The sequence below is a fragment of the Panicum virgatum genome, chromosome 6N (assembly GCF_016808335.1).
Source record: "Panicum virgatum strain AP13 chromosome 6N, P.virgatum_v5, whole genome shotgun sequence".
Taxonomy (NCBI): Eukaryota; Viridiplantae; Streptophyta; class Magnoliopsida; order Poales; family Poaceae; genus Panicum; species Panicum virgatum.
Window position 1 is genome coordinate 45,805,763 of NC_053150.1, and position 19,872 is coordinate 45,825,634.

Genomic DNA, 19,872 nt, shown 5'->3' on the forward strand with positions numbered 1-19,872 from the left:
CACGAGACTCGGTGTCTTGTGGGCACTTGCCTTTGCTTGCCGGTGCGCTTTGGTGGCCTAGTGCAGGACGGTGATCGGAAGAGCCTCGGTGTCCCGTGGACGTAGGCGTTTGAGCCGAACCACGTTACATGACTGTGTCTACTCGGGAGTTTGCATCCCTCTTACACTTACCTCTTTACTTACCGCATTACGTTTCCGCACTTACTCTATCTTGTGTGCCTTTACTTTCCTAGTTAGTTTGATTAGGATTAGCTATAGGTTGCAAGTCTTTTGGGGTAAGTAGAGAGTAGCATAGATAAACCTTAGTCATAACTAGCATGTGTAGGACGTGTTAGGTTTATCTTATGCAAGTAGATTAAGCCATATATTAGAAAGCGAATTAGCGACCCTATTCACCCCCTCCCCCTCTAGGGTCGGACACCCCGGTGATCCTTACATCCATGTTTATTATTTGTTTTTTGTATCTGTGGGGTTTACTCACCCCCCCAAATAGTTTTGAGTTTCTGTATTCCATAAAAGTATTTTGATAAATTTTGTCATAAGTTTTTATATTTTTATTATTGTTATTTGAATTTTTGATTATTTAGTTTTTGTATTCCATGTTCATTTTTTGAATTTTTTTATTATTTGAATTTTTAGTATTATTTGACTGTTCATTTTATTTGAAATTACAGTATTCAAACTACTGTCATTTTTCCCTTTTGGGCGTAAATCCATTTTTTTATTTTGGCATCTGTAATTCATAGAATTTTTTTGACATATTTTGATTTATTATTTTAGTTTATTTGTAATAATTTCTTTTATATGGTTTTTCCTTTTTCTGTTATTTGTATTTCTGAAATTATTTAGTTTTTGTGTTTTATTTATTTTGTTCAGTTATTTTCTGAAATTATATGGCTGCCGTTGATCTCAGATCTAATGGTTATGAAATTCAAGTGAGGAGGTCCTATGTTTCACTCGTTTTTTTTTTTGATTTTTTTTGGGTGATTCAAACGGCCAAAACACTTGAGTGTTGGACTGTGCCAAATCACTCAAGTTAGCAATAGACGGACCCCAAAACTTTTCATGCAATGCATCCAAGTGCAAGCTGGATACAAGCCAATATCGGATCACGACACCAAATTTGATGATAGTCAAGGGGCCGCTGCCACAGGATGTTGTGGCAGCACTGTCCACCTTCTTCGGCATCCACGACGAGTTCGCGATTCAGCTGGACGAAGCGATGATGGGGCTGGCGGGCGTCGGCATCGACGACGTCCAGGAGGTGACCAATGATGCTGATGAATGATCGCGCGCCTGTGCGGCAACTGGGGGCTCGCCGGGAGTCGTCTCCACCGGAAAGCTCCAAGATTGTGCTTTTGGACTACGTGTTTCGGCTATGCTTCATCCCTGTCATGAACTATGTGTGTCTGAACCTTTCATCCAGCGCTATCGCCATTTGCATCGTCGTACTTCTAAAATTCAAGTGCTATGTTCTGTTGTGCTGCTCAACTCCACCTCGCTTCATTGCTGCGGCCTGCATGAGTGACACTGATACAACATGACAGCGCCAAACTTGGATGTGCTATGTTGGAATGTGCGAGGTTTGAACTCCACTGCACGCTGCATCACCGTCCACGAGCTCATGGCAGCGACACACTGCCATCTTGCTTGTTTCCAGGAAACAAAGCTAGCGTCCGTTGATGGGGCCTTCGCGGCTTTTATTAGCGGCTACAAACACAACAGTTATGCGCATAAGCCGGCACATGGCACTAGAGGCGGCATTCTACTGCTCTGGAATGACAACCTTTTAGACCTATGTGATATTGTGATCAGGCGATTCTCCGTAACAGCCATTGTCTCCATCATCGAGTGTGGGACTACCTTCTCCATCACGGTAGTCTACGGCCCGGCACGGGATAATCGCAAACAGGTGTTTCTGCAGGAGCTGCGAAACTCTAAACCGGCCGGGGATGTCGGGTGGCTTGTTTTGGGTGACTTCAACCTCATCTACCAAGCCAGAGACAAAAACAATCGGATCTTAAATTTGCGTAGAATGCGACAATTTCGTGCAGCACTTTCCTTCTGCGAGCTGAGAGAATTTCACCTCCAAAACCGGAAGTACACGTGGAGTAACGAAAGGAGGCGGCCCACCTTGGTAAGACTTGACCGGGTGTTCTGCAACGAGCGTTGGGACCTCGCTTTCGAGCAGCACGGCTTACAGGCACTGGCCACGGCCCTCTCCGACCACTGCCCTTTAATGCTCTCCAGCCTTGCGGGGCCTAGAAGGCCGCGACCTTTCTGGTTTGAGAATTACTGGACAAGAATCCCCGGGTTTCTTGACGAGGTGCGAAAGGTCTGGCAAAGGCCGTCACCACACTAGCAACCGATCCGAATCCTCCACTATAAGCTTTCTTGTACAGCGCGGCACCTGCGTAGATGGAGCCAATCCATACTGTCCGACGCAAAAAAGAAATTGTTCATGGCATTAGAAGTAATCAAGAGACTTGAAATTGCTCAAGAAAGCAGGACCCTTTCTGATGCTGAGCTAACGCTTAGACGGGGACCCAAACGACGGGTGGTGGGACTCTCGGTGATTGAAAGAGCTAGGAAAAAACAAGTATCAAGAATCACAAACCTTAAGGAGGGGGATGCCAATACAAAGTTCTTTCACCAGAAGGTGAATGCCCGCCGTAGGAAAAACAACATTCAATGTCTGCAACACCAAGGTGGATGGGCCACCACACATGAGGACAAGGCGGCGATAATACATGACTACTTTGCGTCGGTAATGGGGCCGCCATCACCACAAGTTATGGACTTCAACTGGGAAATCCTAAACACTCAGCGCTTTGATCTCGAAATCCTAGCAGTCCCATTCAGCGAGGACAAGATTTTGAAGGCCGTTTCCCTCACACCCTCTGGAAAGGCGCCTGGGCCAGACGGGTTCACCGCGAACTTCTTCAAATCCTGCTGGGCCATCATTAGCGGCGATCTTATAACAGCGCTTAATACCTTCCATGACCTTCGTTGCTTGAACTTTGACCTTCTCAACACGGCGAATATTGTGCTACTTCCGAAAAAAGAAGGGGTAGAACAAATCAGAGATTATAGGCCGATCAGCCTCATTCATAGCATCGCGAAGCTGCTGGCAAAGATCTTGGCACTAAGGTTAGCTCCGTCAATGCAGGAAATCATCTCCAAGAGCCAGTGCGCCTTCATAAAAGGACGAAGCATCCACGATAATTTCATGTATGTGAGGAATATGGCGAGACGATTCCACAAAAGAAAGACACCAATGCTACTTCTAAAGCTCGACATCTCGAAGGCCTACGACTCGGTACGCTGGGAATACATCCTTTCCCTGATGCAGCATATGGGTTTCCCGGCTAGATGGAGGAACTGGATCGCAGCCATTTTCTCAACGGCATCATCGCAGGTCCTGCTTAATGGCATTCCTGGACAACATGTTGCTCACGGCAGAGGCCTGCGCCAGGGGGATCCACTATCACCCCTGCTATTCATTCTGGCAATTGACCCCTTGCAGCGTCTCCTCAGTCTAGCAACTGAGGCTGGGATCCTAACAAGGGTTGCAAGGAACCGCGCAAGACTACGGGTGTCCTTATATGCGGACGACGCCGTCATTTTTCTACGACCAATCAAGCATGAAGTGCGAGCCCTGAGCCATCTGCTGAACCTTTTTGGGCAAGTTACAGGGCTACACACGAACATCCACAAGTCCTCGATCGCCGCAATTCGATGCGAGGGAATCAACCTTGACGACGTCCTTGCGGACTTCGCAGCAGCTCGAGCGAGCTTCCCCATCAAGTACTTGGGGCTACCGCTGTCTGTTAGGCGCCTGCGGAAAGTTGACTTCCAACAGCTGATCGATAAAGCTGCAAGCCGGCTGTCTGGGTGGCGGGGTCGTAACATTTCACAAGCGGGTCATGCGGCTCTGACGAAATCGGTGCTCTCTTCGCAACCCGTCTACCTTCTGACGGCATTAAACAGCACGAAGGGGGTCCTGGAATCCGTCGACAAGCTTCGCAAGAAGTTTCTTTGGGCGGGGGATGAAAACCTCACCGGGGGGAATGCAAGATCAATTGGCCCACGGTGGCAAGACCGACTGATTTGGGAGGGGCTGGCATACTAGACCTAGAGAGATTTGCTCGTGCGCTGCGTCTACGTTGGTTATGGCAGGAGTGGACGATGCCGGAGAAGCCTTGGGTTGGCATGGGCACACCGTGCAGTGAGAGTGATAAATTACTCTTCGCAGCCTCCACTGAGATTAGGATTGGAGACGGCCGGAAAGTTTGTTTCTGGGAATCAGCATGGGTGGCCGGCCGTCGGCCAATGGACATTGCGCCGGATCTCTACTCCATATGCAAAAGGAAGAATAGCAAGTTGCACGAAGCCTTGACAGACAACCGGTGGATCCGGGATCTCACGGTTGGCCCAAACTGCAGCCTGCATCACCTACAACAACTCGTTGAGCTCTGGTTCGCCGTCAGGGACACTAGCATTAATCTGGACACAGAGGACACAATCAAGTGGAAGTGGACGGCCAACGGGGACTACACTACAGCCTCAGCATATCGGGCACAATTTCTGGGGTCAGTCAAAACGGATCTGCATCTACTGATTTGGAAACCATGGGCGCCACCAAAGTGCAAATTTTTTGCATGGCTCATTATCAAGAATAGAGTTTGGACGTCCGACCGGCTGGCAATCAGGGGCTGGCCGAGAAGCGATGTGTGCCCCCTCTGCCGCACTGAACCAGAATCGGCACATCACCTACTTGTCACGTGCCGCTATACAAAACGAATGTGGAGGCTAATCGCTGATTGGCTAAACTGCCAGCAACTGCACCCAAGTGGGTGGGACAGCACGTACTCGGTCAATGAGTGGTGGCATTTTATGGGAAAGCTTCGGAACGTTTCGAAGAGGGCTATTAAATCACTCCTACTACTAGTAAACTGGGAGATTTGGAAGGAAAGGAACTCAAGAACTTTTGACCGTCGCGAGGCTTCGACTATAACTTTGCTGGTGAAAATCAAGGAGGAGGCAAGGACGTGGGGAATCGCGGGAGCCAGACACCTGGCGAGCTTCGTTGCTGACTAGCGGCCGGCCTGAGCCGCCCTATGTACAGTCTCTTGTTACTTTTTTTGTAAAGGAACCTTCCGTGGTTTCTCGCCTGTACTCCCTTCTTTATTAATAGAAATAAGCACAGTCTGTGCTTGTTCGTTCAAAAAAAAATTGACGATAGTTAACTGTTCTATCCTCTCTCACACAGTTCGCACAACTTGCCGCGAATGCTAAAAATTGCACAGAAGCTCCATCGTGGAACACATGACGGGCCCACCAATAGGACAAGGTAGGGTTACATATGTCCATCCGGGCCGCCCGACCCGGCCTGCGCCCTAGCCCGCCCTGGCCCTGTCACCTCCGGGCCGTGTCTGGCCCGGCTCTATTTCTTAGCGGGCCGTGCCGGATCAGCCCATAGTATGTGCCGACGGCCCCAGCCCTGCTGATTTTTTTTCATTTTTGTATTTAAAAAAAAATTAAAATTTCAAAAATATATGGCGGTTTCGAAAAATTTCAAAACTATACCCCTGTCGCCCCTTGCCTGGGCGACAGGGGGCCTGTCGCCCTCTGGCTGGGCGACAGGACCTAAATGTAAAAAAAAATTATATTTAGGTCCTGGCGCCCGGGACGCATTAAACAGCGAACTTGTAAAATAGATATAAAATTGTAGAAAAATCGGAAAAATACAAACTCAACTGTTCTGGATTCTATGAAACAAGATCTACAACTTTTGTTATATAAAGTTTTTCATTTGATCAATGTATCTTGCTCTATTTTAAATACTAGTTTAATGCACTTTTATTTAAATCTCAAGATCCATCCTTTGGATGCAGGTCACCTTTGGCTAAAGTGTTGCATATGGTGAGCATAGGCTTGCACAAAATTGGTAGATCCAGAAAACATTTCTAGAATAATTTTTTAAATTAAATCTTGCAATATGTCTAGTTTAAATGGGTTATTTATCCATGCTACTATACTGAGTTTTAGAATCCATAACTTTTACAGTACCATTATTTTATTTCCTAAGAGCTACAAAAAAAGTTTGATAAATTTTAGATAAGCACAACTAGACCAAATGAATTATTATAAATTTTTCTAGGTACAATAACTATTTTTCTTGATTTAGTGCATTTACCTTAGTCATAATTCATTTGGTCTAGTTGTGCTTATCTAAAATTTACCAAACTTTTTTTATAGCTCTTAGGAAATAAAATAATGGTACTGTAAAAGTTATGGCTTCTAAAACTCAGTATAGCAGCATGGATAAATAACCCATTTAAACTAGACATATTGCAAGATTTAATTTAAAAACTTATTCTAGAAATGTTTTCTGGATCTACCAATTTTTTGCAAGTCTATGCTCACCATATGCAACACTCTAGCCAAAGGTGACCTGCATCCAAAGGATGGATCTTGAGATTTAAATAAAAGTGCATTAAACTAGTATTTAAAATAGAGCAAGATACATTGATCAAATTAAAAACTTTATATAACAAAAGTTGTAGATCTTGTTTCATAGAATCCAGAACAGTTGAGTTTGTATTTTTCTGATTTTTCTACGATTTTTTATCGATTTTACAAGTTCGCTGTTTAATGCGTCCCGGGTGCCAGGACCTAAATGTAATTTTTTTTTACATTTAGGTCCTGTCACCCAGCCAGGGGGCGACAGGCCCCCTGTCGCCCAGGCAGGGGGCGACAGGGGTATAGTTTTGAAATTTTTCGAAACCGCCATATATTTTTGAAATTTTAATTTTTTTAAATATAAAAATGAAAAAAAATCGGCCCTGCTGCACCCAACCAATGAATTTGTCGCTGCTGGGGAAGAGTGAAAGCCTGTTGGGCCAGCCCAGCACGCGTCATTGAGGAGCCAAGGCCCAGTCAATGCTGATCAATGTGCTAACGAATCCATCGATACCCTTTCATTGTTTCAATGTGCGTTTGTACTAAAGCGAATAAGGTTTTCGCCTAAAATTTTAGTTTGGTCTATCTTGTATCATTAATATGTGGGCCGTTTTAGTCCATCTCATATGCAAGTCGGGCTAGCTTTTCGTTAATTGGAATACTAATTAGAATCTAGACAAATCAATCAGAATCATAATAAGAACCCAGATAAATTAATCGGAATCCCAATCAAATCCTAGACAATTAATATAGCCTTGAGAGGCATCGCGCACTTGAGAGGCTGCAGCGGCCTCCTGCTCGGCTTGGCGGGCACGAGCAAGAGCAGCCTTGTGCGCGGCCTGGCGAGCGGCGTGCGCGTCGGCCTTCGACCCGGCGGCGGTGGCGGCATCCGCGACGGCCTTGGCTGCGGCGACGGCGGCATCGGAGGCAGGGAGGGTCCGGCCATCGGCAACGACGATCTGGGTCGGTGCGTGATGGGCGGCGCTGGAGGAGGTGCGGCGGGCTAGCGGCGCAGGGGACGCACGCTAGGGTGCGGAAGCGGGATCGTGGAGATCCCGAACTCGTGATACCATGAAAGTAACGAGGATTGCGTGGAATGATTGCTTGATTAGAGTTTAACACAAGGATTACATTTATAAGCAGGAGATAACCTGCCCAACCTAATCAGTTGGGCTCGGCACAGGAGGCGGCCCTAGCCCAAGCGCACAGCACACCTAGGCCTAACGCACACACACACATATACAATTCTAACAAGGACTGCACATAAGTTGAGCTGATTCCCCAACTCCCCAAGCATTAAGCCAGTTATTGAACTAAATTGATGATGATTAGTGCACAAGTTTAATTAGTTGAAGGCTATTCATACTTGAAATTCGTACCCCTTCCCCCTACCGAATCTACAATAACAATTGGAGCGAGGGAGGCGTTGGGCCAGCCCGGCCACGTCGCCCAGAAACGTGGGCCCTGCGATGCGCATCGGCTGGCTGGTGACGGCCTGGAGCAAGGGGCTCCTGTGGTGGCCCATCAGTTCCTTTGCTGGGCACGCAGCTGCCTGCCTACCTGCGTGCCGCCGCATGCGAGTTCACTGTCCCTTTCTCGATTTGGATTAATTGATTAGAGTGCTTGTCTCAATGTGTTATGGTGTCACACTAATAAGCACAATTAGAGGGAAATACAAGGTTTGAATTAATATTGACCATTGTCCCAACATTTATATAATCTAAAAAGGATACAATTGTAATATATCTTCGATTACTATTTGATAGTTTTTTGTCATAACTTTAGATTTGTGCTGCTTTACAGATGTTGCATACCTTTAGTTTATAATTAATATATTTTTAATTTCACATAGAGATGGATATAGAACCAAGAAAGCTAAGAGATGACAGCTTTTGCGGTTGCGAACCTGGCAAATGAAGGTGGTCTCAATAAATTCGTTCAAATATCAGTAGCAATATAACAAATGTTGTATTAAGTTAAGCCGTTACTTTATAGATGAAGTAACAATAACAACTATGCTATCGAACAGCCATTTCATATCAATGTATATGCACTATTCGCTCAACCAAAAAATTCAGTTCAGTAAACATTATCTAATAAATAATAATGCAAGATGCTAAATTAAAAAGTTCTCTAGTAAGAAATGACAACGCGCGGCGCACGTGAATCACTTATGGATGTGGGACTGGGACGGATGTCACGCTCCCTTCCCCTACAACGCACGCGCTCGCCAATCCCGGTGACACGTGGCGGCCTCTCACTCCGCCTGAATCCCTGTGCAGTGAGCACGAAGCGCTTGCGGAGGCGGCGGATTGAAACCGCGGCGCGCGCGCCGTCTCCGGCGAGCACCGCCCACGGCGGCCATGGCGGCGCCCGCGGCGCGGCGGTGCCGGTGGCGGAGGTGGAGGTGCCGGCCCCGGGACGTGGTGCTGGCCCTGCTCCTCGCCTCGGTGCTTGCGCCCCTCGCGCTCTACAGCGGCGCCCCCTTCTCCGGCCCCCTCCGTACGGTTCCCTGATCCGCTCCCCCCTCCTCGTTCCCCACTGCACCCCCTATGCGTCCCCCCTGACGAAATTGCTTGCGATCTCGGTGCTCGCAGTGACCGGGAGGCGCGCGCTCCGCCGTGATCCGTCCAACTCGGTACGGCCGCGTTCGGCATCCCCTAACTGTTTGTTTCAACCAGGCTTTCAGATACGAACTGAACCGGCGATCTCGACGTGTTTCTTTTCGTAGGTCGCCCGGAATGAGAGGAGCAAGCGGCTAAACGCGCTGGCGCAGGTGAATTTCGTTTCACCCTGCTTCGAGATGCTTCCATCTGCAGTTGTATAAGATTGGAATTTGAAGGCGTTGTGTCGAACTGTTCTGCTTCTGCAGGACACACTTGGTACGGTGGTGAAGGAGCCTGTACAGACGGTTGCATCTGCCATGGGCGCCCGCGACAAGGAGGGCGTGGTTGTTGCAGTGGATCATGGCACTCGATTGGGACATGGTGTAGTTAGTCGGCAAATTGTTGATCGGAGAAGTGGTTCAGATAGATCAAGTGAATCCACGGTCAGCAAGGATAAGATACTGTGGAATGGAGAAGAGATGCAGGAGATGGAGTCAGAGGATGCAGTTAAGAGAGAGCACGGTCATGATGTTGCCATTACAGGCAAACAGGGTGTTGTACAGTTGGGAAAAGAGAGTGGCCGTGTCAGTGATGTTGAAGCAATGCATCACAAAGCTGCTGCAGTGCACAACAATCCTAATGTTTCATTGAAAAAGGTAAGGGAAAAGTCTAATTTTTACTCTCGAACTATCGCAAAAGTCTGATTTGCAACTTTCAACTACGAAACCAGACAACATAGGTCATCCAACTCTCAAAACTGGGCAAATTTGACCATTGGGATGGTTTTGCATTTTCTAAAAAAAATAAATAAACCTAATTAGATTTAAAAAATCGAAACTAATTCAATTTAAATCAGAAAAATATGAAACTAGTACCAAAATTTTCATAAAAATGTAACCTATCTATTATCACTCCATTTGAATCTTATTTATTAAAAATAATAGGCATAACTGCAAGTAGCCAAATATTATGAACATAAAAAAATTAGATCTGAATAGCTCACAAGTCATGTGACAATAGATAGGTTACATTTTTAGAAAACTTTTGATACTCATTTCATAATTTTTTGACTTAAAATGAATTACTTATAATTTTTTAGTGTAAAATTAAATATTTTTAATTCTCACAAAATTGAAAATCACCTTCAAAACCACCCAGGGGCCAAATTTGCCCGGTTTTGACAGTTGGATGGTCTATGTTGTCCGGTTTCGTAGTTGAAGATTGAAAATCAGACTTTTGCGATAGTTGGAGGGTGAGCTATTGATTGATTGGAAACTATAAACTTGCAAATCGATCAAATTCATATCCTAAGAGTTAATTAAATTTCTGAACTATGAGATTTTGTAAGGTAGGATTGAATATAGAAATCTGAAGACATGGCCTTTTAACATTTTCTGATGAGCAGATCATCCTAGGGCTACATCAGTAAGTTGTTTTTGCCACACTAGCTGCATAGTCGGACACACATTCCATTGTAACACTGCTAGGGGCCCAATTGTTGATAAATTTTTTCTTGGTCCTGCTGATAATTAATTCATTCTGATTGCACCTGTTTTCCCTCTAGTGAGGTGATGTTTTACCTATTCCCCTGTATATTCTTCAGGTTTAGTAAAACTATAAATGCAGATATTTGGAAATATCAGTAACATCTTTCTTTTGAATGCACCTTATATGCCTTGCTTTAGGTGCACAACTTTATGATGTTCTGCAGGCTGTAGTTGGTGCAGTCTGAACATAGTAGTTTCCCTCTTGTTGTCTTTCAAGGCTAAGTAGTTATTTAGTTGCTACCGGTTTAATTTTACAGGAAATTTCTGCTGATAGATCATCTGAGCAATTTAGAGGCGACACCTCAAGAGAGCGTGATGCAGAGGCAGCTAGCAGTAGTACTAGTCATAATGCAAGTCAGCCAGATGCTATGGTACGTGCCATCAAGAACCAACTAAGAACAGCAAAAACATATATTGGGCTCCTACCTTCTAGAGGCCGTCATGCTTTTGTTAGAGATCTCCGAAGAAAGATGAGGGATATCCAACAAGCACTTGGTGATGCAACAAGTGATAAGCGGTTACCAAAGAAGTACGTTTTCCTTCATTGTGAAGTACGTTTTCCTTCGTTGTATTGTAAAGTTCACCTTGGTATTTGTGGTGGTGGTGGTGGTGGTGATGATGATGATGATGATGATGGTGATGATGATGATGATGATGATGGTTTATACCTAGTTGTTTGAGTTCCAATCAGAAGTGAACATCTCTTACCTGTTTGCTTCAATTTGATTTCTTACAGTGTCCATGGAAAAATTAGAGCAATGGAGTTGACATTAGCAAAGATCAAACAAGTACATGATAACTGTGCAGCTATTATTGATAAGCTACTATCAACCCTTCATTCAACTGAAGATCAAGTTCAAGCTCAAAAGCAAAAGGCTAACTATGTAGCACAAATAGCAGCTAAGGCTATTCCAAAAAGGCTCTATTGTCTTGCACTGCGTCTTACAAATGAGTATTATTCTTCCAGCACCAACAAAAAGCAGTTTCCATATGAAGAAAAGTTTGAAGATCCAAAGCTACAGCACTATGCCTTATTCTCAGATAATGTACTGGCAGCTGCAGTGGTTGTGAACTCAACTATTATAAATGCTAAGGTACAGTATTTGACGACATGTGCAACATTAAAAGTTTAAAATGAGCAGCTATGAATTTTTGCGAATCAACATACAGTGCTGTATATATTGTAAGATTCAACATTACATCATTTGTACCGCGTCGGCATGTGCTAACATTTTAACCAAAATACAATGCAGAATCCAGCAAGCCATGTCTTCCATATCGTGACGGACAAACAAAATTATGCTGCAATGAGAATGTGGTTTTTGGCAAATCCCATTGGAGAAACTGCTGTTCAGGTCCAGAACATTGCCGACTTTACATGGCTAAATTCGAGCTACAGTCCAGTTCTGAAGCAGCTGGAGTCTCATTTCATGATCAACTACTACTTCAATACCAATCAGGATAAGCCGGGTAAAAATCCGAAGTTCCAGAATCCCAAGTACCTGTCCATTCTCAACCATCTGAGGTTTTATCTTCCTGAGATCTTCCCGAAGCTGAGCAGGGTTTTATTTCTTGATGATGATATTATTGTCCAGAAGGATTTAAGTTATCTTTGGTCTATAGATCTCAAGGGCAAAGTTAACGGAGCTGTCCATACCTGTGGAGAGACTTTCCATAGGTTTGATAGGTACCTCAACTTCTCAAATCCTCTAATCGCTAAGAAGTTTGATCGTCGTGCCTGTGGCTGGGCATATGGCATGAACATGTTTGATTTGTCTGAATGGAGGAAGCAGAATATTACTGGTGTCTACCACTACTGGCAGAATCTGGTGAGTATTCATAAGCTTATCAGTTATCAAGAATGTTCGTGGCAAAACTATTGCTGCTGTAAACTGCTCGCAAAGGATCATGATCAGTGGTTATGTCTGCATGGCTTGATTTATTTTGCTACTTAACCTTAATTTAAAGTATTAACATAAGGACAGACTATTTTTACACAGTTACGGGTAACCAGAAATTTGATTTTGGCATTGCTTAATCCTGTACTAGTTTCTTGTCTTATCATATTTACTGAGGACATGTAATCTCATTTCCACAGAACGCAGACAGGCAATTATGGAAATTAGGAACACTTCCTGCTGGTCTTGTCACATTCTGGAACCACACATTCCCCCTCGATCGCTCATGGCATCTCTTGGGTCTAGGGTACAAGCCGAACGTCAACCAAAGGGATATCGAGCGCGCGGCTGTTATACACTACAACGGGAATCGAAAACCTTGGCTTGAGATTGGACTGCCAGTATACCGCCAATTCTGGTCCAAGTATGTAAATTTTAATAATGTTTATCTACGAGAGTGCAACATAAACCCGTGAGATACTGCTTTTAGCACTGTAGAGTACTAGTTTTTTTTTTGTATCGATGTATAATAAGTGATGTAGAGCGCCTATTTTTGTTGGTCAACATAAACCCAAAAATCATAGTGCAAGTCGTAGCAGGATGTAGAATAATAAGATATCTGATAGAGTTCTGTTGAGCTGTTTTGATCCTTTTGGTCCAACCCTACTAAAGGAGTGACGGTAATGCTGCTGTCATGGGGATGTCAAAGTTGTCTAACTAGTGAGTATGTATTGTGTAGCAGTGTAGAGGGTAACAAAAGTAGCTCTGCTTTCATCTGTAATTTTTTTTCCTAACAAAAATCAAGCAGATGTCACGGCCGCGCGCGATTGAGTCGATACGAGAATCCGTTCGTTTCGGATGAGCCTCCTTGGCGCTCAAGTTTGGTATGCTCCCCGGCACAGCATATCTCCCGGCCACGCGCAGCCTTCGTGCACCTGAAACGGGAGACCCCGATCCAGCTCGGCGAGGGGCGGGCAAGCTCTGCACAGGCAATGGCGGCGGCGGCGCCTGCCGACCGCGACGAAGCTACAGCCGCGGTGGTGGGCGAGGGCTGGAACCTCCCTACGGACGTCTTCGTGGAGATCCTGCTGCTCATCCCGGCGGACAGGCGGTGGCGGCTCCGCATCGTGTGCCGGCACTGGCGCGACGTCATCCACGAGCGGACGCCGGCGCCGGAGCGGTGGAGCCAGCCCCTGGCGCTCGTCTTCGTCCAGGACAAGCGGTCGTACTCGTGGGAAGTGTCGTCGGCCTACGCGTCCAGGAGGGCGCGGCACTACTAAAAAAAGGTCTTGGTTCCAGATCATTTATCCCGGCAGCCTTTGGGCCCGGGACAATAGATAGCTTTTGTCCCGGGTCCAACGGCTAGCCGGGCCAGCAGAGGTACATGGGCCTTTTGTCCCGGTTGGAGGCACCAACCGGGACAAAAGAGTGTCCTTTTATCCCGGTTGGTGGCTCCAACCGGGACAAAAGGCCCGCGCAGCCTTTTGTCCCGGTTGGAGACACCAACCGGGACAAAATGAGGGCCTTTTGTCCCGGTTGGTGTCTCCAACCGGGACAAATGCATGTCTCGCTCGGTGATTTCGAGAAGCTGTCTCTCACCTTTTGTCCCTGTGTACTGGTGCCTTATCATTTCATACTCCTCGAGCTGTCTCTCACCTCAACTCCTCTCACTCTCATCTTTTCTCTCAGGGGAATACTAGATCTAGCGCTCGGCCCGGGGAGGCGCAAGCGGGAGGAGGCCGGGGGCCGCCGGCGCGTCCGGACCGGCGCCCAGCAGCGCGGGAGGAGCGGGCCGGGGCGACGCCTTCGGCCGCCGCGCGTCCAGGCCGGGGGCCGCCGGCGCGGGTGGGGCGCCGCCGCCGTCGACTGCCGCGCGTCCAGACCGGCGCCCAGCAGCACGGGAGGAGCGGGCCGGGCGACGCCTCCGGCCGCCGCGCGTCCAGGCTGGGGGCCGCCGGCGCGGGTGGGCCGCCGCCGCCGTCGACGGCCGTGCGTCCGGACCGGCGCCCAGCAGCACGGGAGGAGCGGGCCGGGCGACGCCTCCGGCCGCCGCGCGTCCAGGCTGGGGGCCGCCGGCGCGGGTGGGCCGCCGCCGCCGTCGACGGCCGTGCGTCTGGACCGGCGCCCAGCAGCACGGAAGGAGCGGGCCGGGCGACGCCTCCGGCCGCCGCGCGTCCAGGCTGGGGGCCGTCGACGGCCGTGCGTCCGGACCGGCGCCCAGCAGCACGGGAGGAGCGGGCCGGGCGACGCCTCCGGCCGCCGCGCGTCCAGGCCGGGGGCCGCCGACGCGGGTGGGCCGCCGCCGCCGTCGACGGCCGCGCGTCCAGACCGGCGCCCAGCAGCACGGGAGGAGCGGGCCGGGCGACGCCTCCGGCTGCCGTGCGTCCAGGCCGGGGGCCGCCGGCGCGGGCGGGCCGCCGCCGCCGTCGACGGCCGCGCGTCCGGACCGGCGCCCAGCAGCACGGGAGGAGCGGGCCGGGCGACGCCTCCAGCCACCGCGCGTCCAGGCCGGGGGCCGCCGGCGCGGGTGGGGCGCCGCCGCCGCCGCCTGCCGCGCGTCCAGACCGGCGGGCACCGGCGCGGGAGGAGCGGGCCGAGGAACGCCTCGCGTCTAGGCCGGGGCCGCCGGTGTAGGCGGAGCCGGTGCGCCGCCGCGTGGGTGGGAGCTCGGCCAGGCCCCAGCGCGGGGCCGGCGAAGGGCGAGACCGGCGTGCGCCGGCTTGACGGCAAGTGCAAGCGCATGATTGGAGGTGGAGATCCATAGTATTTTTATTTTTCTGTTGATGAACTTGTTCTAGCTGTTGTTGTTCGAAAAAAGGAAGGTTGAATATATTTTTAATTTGAGGATTGTTGCTGGTTTCATTGTTGTAATTGAACGGGAGATTTGATGATGTTGTTATTGATTAGAGAATTTGAGAAATGAGACATATGCTGTGTAGAACTAGAACAAGCAGAGGTAGAAGAGAAGAGGGCGCTGGGGCCAGCGACGGCCGCCGGCCGGCAAAGCCGCCGAGCGGTCAGGGTTCATTTTTTTTATTCGTGAAAATTCTATTTGTCCCGGTCGGTAGCATGACCCGGGACTAAAACTACTCTTTTGTCCCGGTTGCCACACCCGGGACTAAAGACTCCTATCTTTTGTCCCGGATTGGTGATCCCGGTTGAGAAACCGGGATAAAAGAGGTTTGCTAACCGGGACTATTGAGCTATTCTGTAGTAGTGCGGCAGAGAGCTGTGGAGTAGCGAGACGGTCCCGGCGGTCCGCCACCGCCACCCGAGGAGACGATGGGAGGGCGTGGACGCGTTCGACGACACGATGATGGTCGGCACCTGCAACGGGCTGCTGTGCCTGTGCGACAACACCAGGCCCGGAGGCGCCATCTCCGTGCTCAACCCGGCCACCGGCGAGGCGGTGGCGCTCCCGCCGCTGCCGGGCTCCGCGCAGTGGGTGTGGTGGGGGATGCAGCTGTCGGGCTGGCACGAGGCCTACACCTTCGCGTACCAGCCGATGACGGAGCAGTACAAGGTCGTGCACCTCCCGTGCTACCTCGACCGGAGCGGCGGCTTCAACGCGGTGCAGGTGTTCGCGCTGGGGAAGGCGGCGGCGCGGCGGTGGTGGCGCGACGCGCCGACCCCCGGCGCGAGCTGCTGCCTCGACGCCCGCGTCGTCGCCGTCGACGGCGTGGCGTACTGGCTCACCAAGGGCGCCGAGCGCGTCGTGGCGTTCGACGTCAGGGAGGAGCGGGTCACGTCCACCAGGGCGCTGCCGGCGGCGGCGCTACAGCTGGCGCCTGGCGGAGGTGCACGGGCGGCTGGGCCTCGTCTCCTCCAGCGACGTCTGGGTCCTAGGCGGCGGCGGCGGGGATCGGCAGGGGTGCGGCTGAACGACGGGCTGCGGCACCTGACGGCGTGGCCGCACTTGGCGCACGGCGACTACATCCTGACCGAAAAAGAGGACCAGGTGTTCGAGCACAGGCTGGGGAGCACGGGGAGGTGGTGCGGCGGCGAGGTGCTGTCGGTGCGGATCGGAGAGGAGACGCCGGGGGTGGCGGTGCCCGGCCCCGGCGAATTTCGCCGCCGCCGCGACTGCGTGTGCGGCGTGTTCGCCTACATCAAGACCAAGGAGCCGTTGAGTGTTCATAACTGAACTGATGAAGCCTTGCACCTCTGCATTACAGTTGCGAATTTGCACGAATCAATAATTTCGCCTTGTCTAGATTAGATGCCCACTCAAATATCAAAAACTGGCTGTGCAATTTGACCGTAAAATTCGTGTTCGCCTTGTTCGTCGATGACAGCCGGTTCCCTCTCATCCGCGAATACTCGGCAATGGCTCCCGAGTCTCGGCGTAGGCTAAAGTCACGAGCCCGTCGCGAGGAAGTAGCTCGCTCGTGAGGAGCTCTGCCCCCTCCGACGGCCGCGTCGGCGTGGCCCCCTCGTCGTCGGCGTCCGTGCCGCCGCCCACCTTGCGCCGGTACAGCCGTCTCCCGTCCAGCGACCTGCTCAGGACGTACTCGCCGTGCGTCAGGTGCGGCCTCATGAGGATCAGGCCGGTCTCGAAGAGGTTATACCTCCGGCTCCACCGCGCTCGCCCCTCGCCGCCGCCGCCGTCCAGGACCCACACCTCGACGCGTACCCCCGCCGGCTCGTAGCGCGGGACGGCGACACCCCGCCTCGCGTGGACGTTCGTCAGCTTCCACGAGGCTTGCCCCGTCACGGCGACGCGCCGCACGCCCGGCGGCCCCGGGAAGGACGTGACGCACTCGTCCTTGAGGTCCAGCGCCATCACCCGGTCGGCGCACGAGGTGAACCAGTACACGGACCCGTCGACGGCGACGATGCCGCAGAAGAGGTTGCACCTCCCGCCCCGTCGTGGTGGTAGAGGCGGCTCGAGACGTGCACGACCTTGTACCGCCCCGTCGTGGGGTGGTACCCGAAGGCGTGGAGCCCCGGGAGCCCCCACGCCGCGGGGAGTGGCGGGAGCGCCAGCGCCTCGCCGGTGACCGGGTTGGCCACCGTGAGCCTGAGGGCAGAGCGGCCACCCTCGCCGGCGTCGAGCAAACAGATCAGGCCGTTGCAGGTGCCGACCATAGAGACTACTTCGTGGGCGCTCGGGTAGGCCCACTCGTGGCTGCGGCGCCCGTCCGTGTCGTCGAAGACGAGGGCGCGTGGGCTCCGCCATGGGCCGATGAAGGCGAGGGTCTTGGTCCGGACCTGCCGCTCCGGCGTGCGCTCGTCGATGACGTCGCGCCACCGCTTGCAGACGAGGCGGAACCGCCGCCGGGCGCTCGTCGGGAGGCGGAGCAAGATTTCCACGAAGGCGTCGGTGGGTACATCGAAACCCTCGTCCGCCATTGCCGAGGCTATCGCTTGATCATCGAATCTATGCTAGCTAACCCCAGGTGTTCAGTCGGCGAGATCATCAATTCATCATCGTCTAATACCAAATGCCGGCGGACATTATATTGGTGCACGTTTTCTAAAATTGGAAATTTTAGCCCCCCTCAAAAAAAAAAAGTTGGAAGTTTTGACATGGATGGATCACAGTTCGTTCCTGGCAACCCAGAATTCTTGATCTTGGCGGGTCCGTTCCGTTTTTGGCTCTTCGGCCCTCAAGTTTACTCCGGCTAAAATATCTCGGCCAAGCGAAACGGGAGAGAGATCACGCTACGTGAGGCCGCGCGAACGGCGAGGTGCGGCGTCAATGGCGACGGCGTCGGCTTCCGGCCGCGAAGCTACAGCCGCCGCAGTAGACGAGTGCTGGAACCTCCCGACGGACGCCTTCGTGGAGATCCTGCTACGCCTCCCGCCGATCCGCCGGCGCTGGGCCCGCCTCGTCTGCCGGCGCTGGCGCGACGTCATCGACGAGCGGACGCCGCGGGGCCAGCGGCCCAAGGTGCTCGTGTGCTTCACGACCGCCACGTCAGCTTCGGCGACCGTCGTCGACGACCTCGCGCACGGGTGGGGCAGAGAGGTGTGGCGGATCGCCGCCGGCCGCGGCACGGGGAGGCGCGTTGACACGGTGGTCGTCGGGACGTGCAACGTGCTGCTCTGCGGCTCTGCCTCTGCGACAACAACAAGCCCGGCGGGGGGATCTCGCTGGCCCGCCGCTGCCCGTCTCGTACCGCGGGACGCACGGCTACGGCAGCTGGAAGGCGTACAGCTTCGGGTACACCGCGGCGACGGGGCGGTACAAGATCCTGCACCTCCCCGTGCCGCGGCGACCGGGCCGGCGGGTTCAACGCGCTGCAGGTGTTCACGCTCGGGGAGGCGTCGTGGCGCGACGTCGCCGTCCCCGGCGCGAGCTGCTGCCCCGACGCCGGCCTCGTCAGCGCCGGCGGCGCGGCGTACTGGGCCACCGGGGGCGCCGAGGGCGTCGTGTCGTTCGACCTCGAGGACGAGCGCGTCGCATTCGCCGCGCCGCTGCCGGTCGGGGCCGGGCCTGGCAGCGGCAGCGTCTTCCGCCTGATCGAGTTCCACGGGAGGCTGGGCCTCGCCGTCTGCGCCGACAGGCCGACGCCGGCGAGGACCGAGGTCTGGGTCCTCGGGGACGGGATGGACCCGCGGGGGTGGAGCCGCCGGTACAGCGTGCAGGGGGTGGAGCGGCGGCTCGCGGCGCCGCACTTCGCGCACGGCGGCGAGTACGTCCTGACCGTGGCGTCCAAGGGGTGGGAGCAGAAGCACGTGTACGCGCACAGGATGCGCGGCGCGGGGGTGCTGCGCCGCGGCGAGGTGCGGTCCGTGCGCATCGGGGAGCCGGGTACGGCGGCGGCCTGCTTCAAGAACGGCTCCTACCTTCGGACCTTCGCCTACGAAGAGACCACGGAGCCGTTGAGTGTTTACAAGATACTCCCTCCATTCACTTTTGATAGATATATTTTAAAAACTCAAATGTTCACAAATGATAGCTATATTTGCTAATGGCATGGGCTGTGGCAATAAATAGCACTGGTAACGAGGAGTTTCCAGTTAAAGCATTGGAGGACCAACAAAAAAGTCCGTGTTGTATTTATTATATGATAAGTAAAGTTGTTTTCCTTGGTCATTGTGTCAAGATGAAATATAGCTATCAAAAGTGAACGGAGGGAGTATGAAACCGTGTCCTAGGTTTATATCGATCGTTCTCCTTGGCTGTAAATTTGCCAGAAGTGCCAGCAGCAAATTGCTTGGACAGTTTTCCTGAAAATTTGTGAAATGTTAGTGGATATCTTCATCTGAATGTCCTGAATTCTTGTTCCAAGCACGCCTTCTGAAACCGCACGCTGAATCAATGTCGAGTTAACCCGTTGGAGTTTCAATAAACAAAAAGCTCATGCCGCGGTTTAATCCAAGAATCAAAGATATAATAACGGTGCTCCA

The 19,872-nt window shown here is 51.7% G+C and overlaps 3 protein-coding genes across 3 annotated transcripts; 1 reads left to right on the forward strand and 2 right to left on the reverse strand.

The window, feature by feature from the left end:
- Positions 1 to 9,148: 9,148 nt before the first annotated feature.
- Positions 9,149 to 13,336, forward strand: LOC120677434 (probable galacturonosyltransferase 4). The gene is made up of 6 exons (XM_039958590.1): positions 9,149 to 9,241; positions 9,338 to 9,727; positions 10,876 to 11,147; positions 11,355 to 11,712; positions 11,872 to 12,447; positions 12,717 to 13,336. The coding sequence occupies exons 2-6, from the start codon at positions 9,389 to 9,391 to the stop codon at positions 12,990 to 12,992; spliced, it is 1,821 nt and encodes a 606-aa protein (XP_039814524.1). The 5' UTR covers positions 9,149 to 9,241; positions 9,338 to 9,388; the 3' UTR covers positions 12,993 to 13,336.
- An 882-nt stretch (positions 13,337 to 14,218) lies between these two features.
- On the reverse strand, positions 14,219 to 15,258 carry LOC120678217 (basic proline-rich protein-like). The gene is made up of 2 exons (XM_039959366.1): positions 14,712 to 15,258; positions 14,219 to 14,382 (listed from the first exon to the last, which is right to left on the reverse strand). Exons 1-2 carry the CDS (start codon positions 15,256 to 15,258, stop codon positions 14,219 to 14,221), a joined length of 711 nt encoding a protein of 236 aa, XP_039815300.1.
- A 2,040-nt stretch (positions 15,259 to 17,298) lies between these two features.
- On the reverse strand, positions 17,299 to 17,868 carry LOC120678218 (putative F-box protein At3g16210). The gene has a single exon (XM_039959367.1). The coding sequence runs from the start codon at positions 17,866 to 17,868 to the stop codon at positions 17,299 to 17,301; it is 570 nt and encodes a 189-aa protein (XP_039815301.1).
- Positions 17,869 to 19,872: the final 2,004 nt, after the last annotated feature.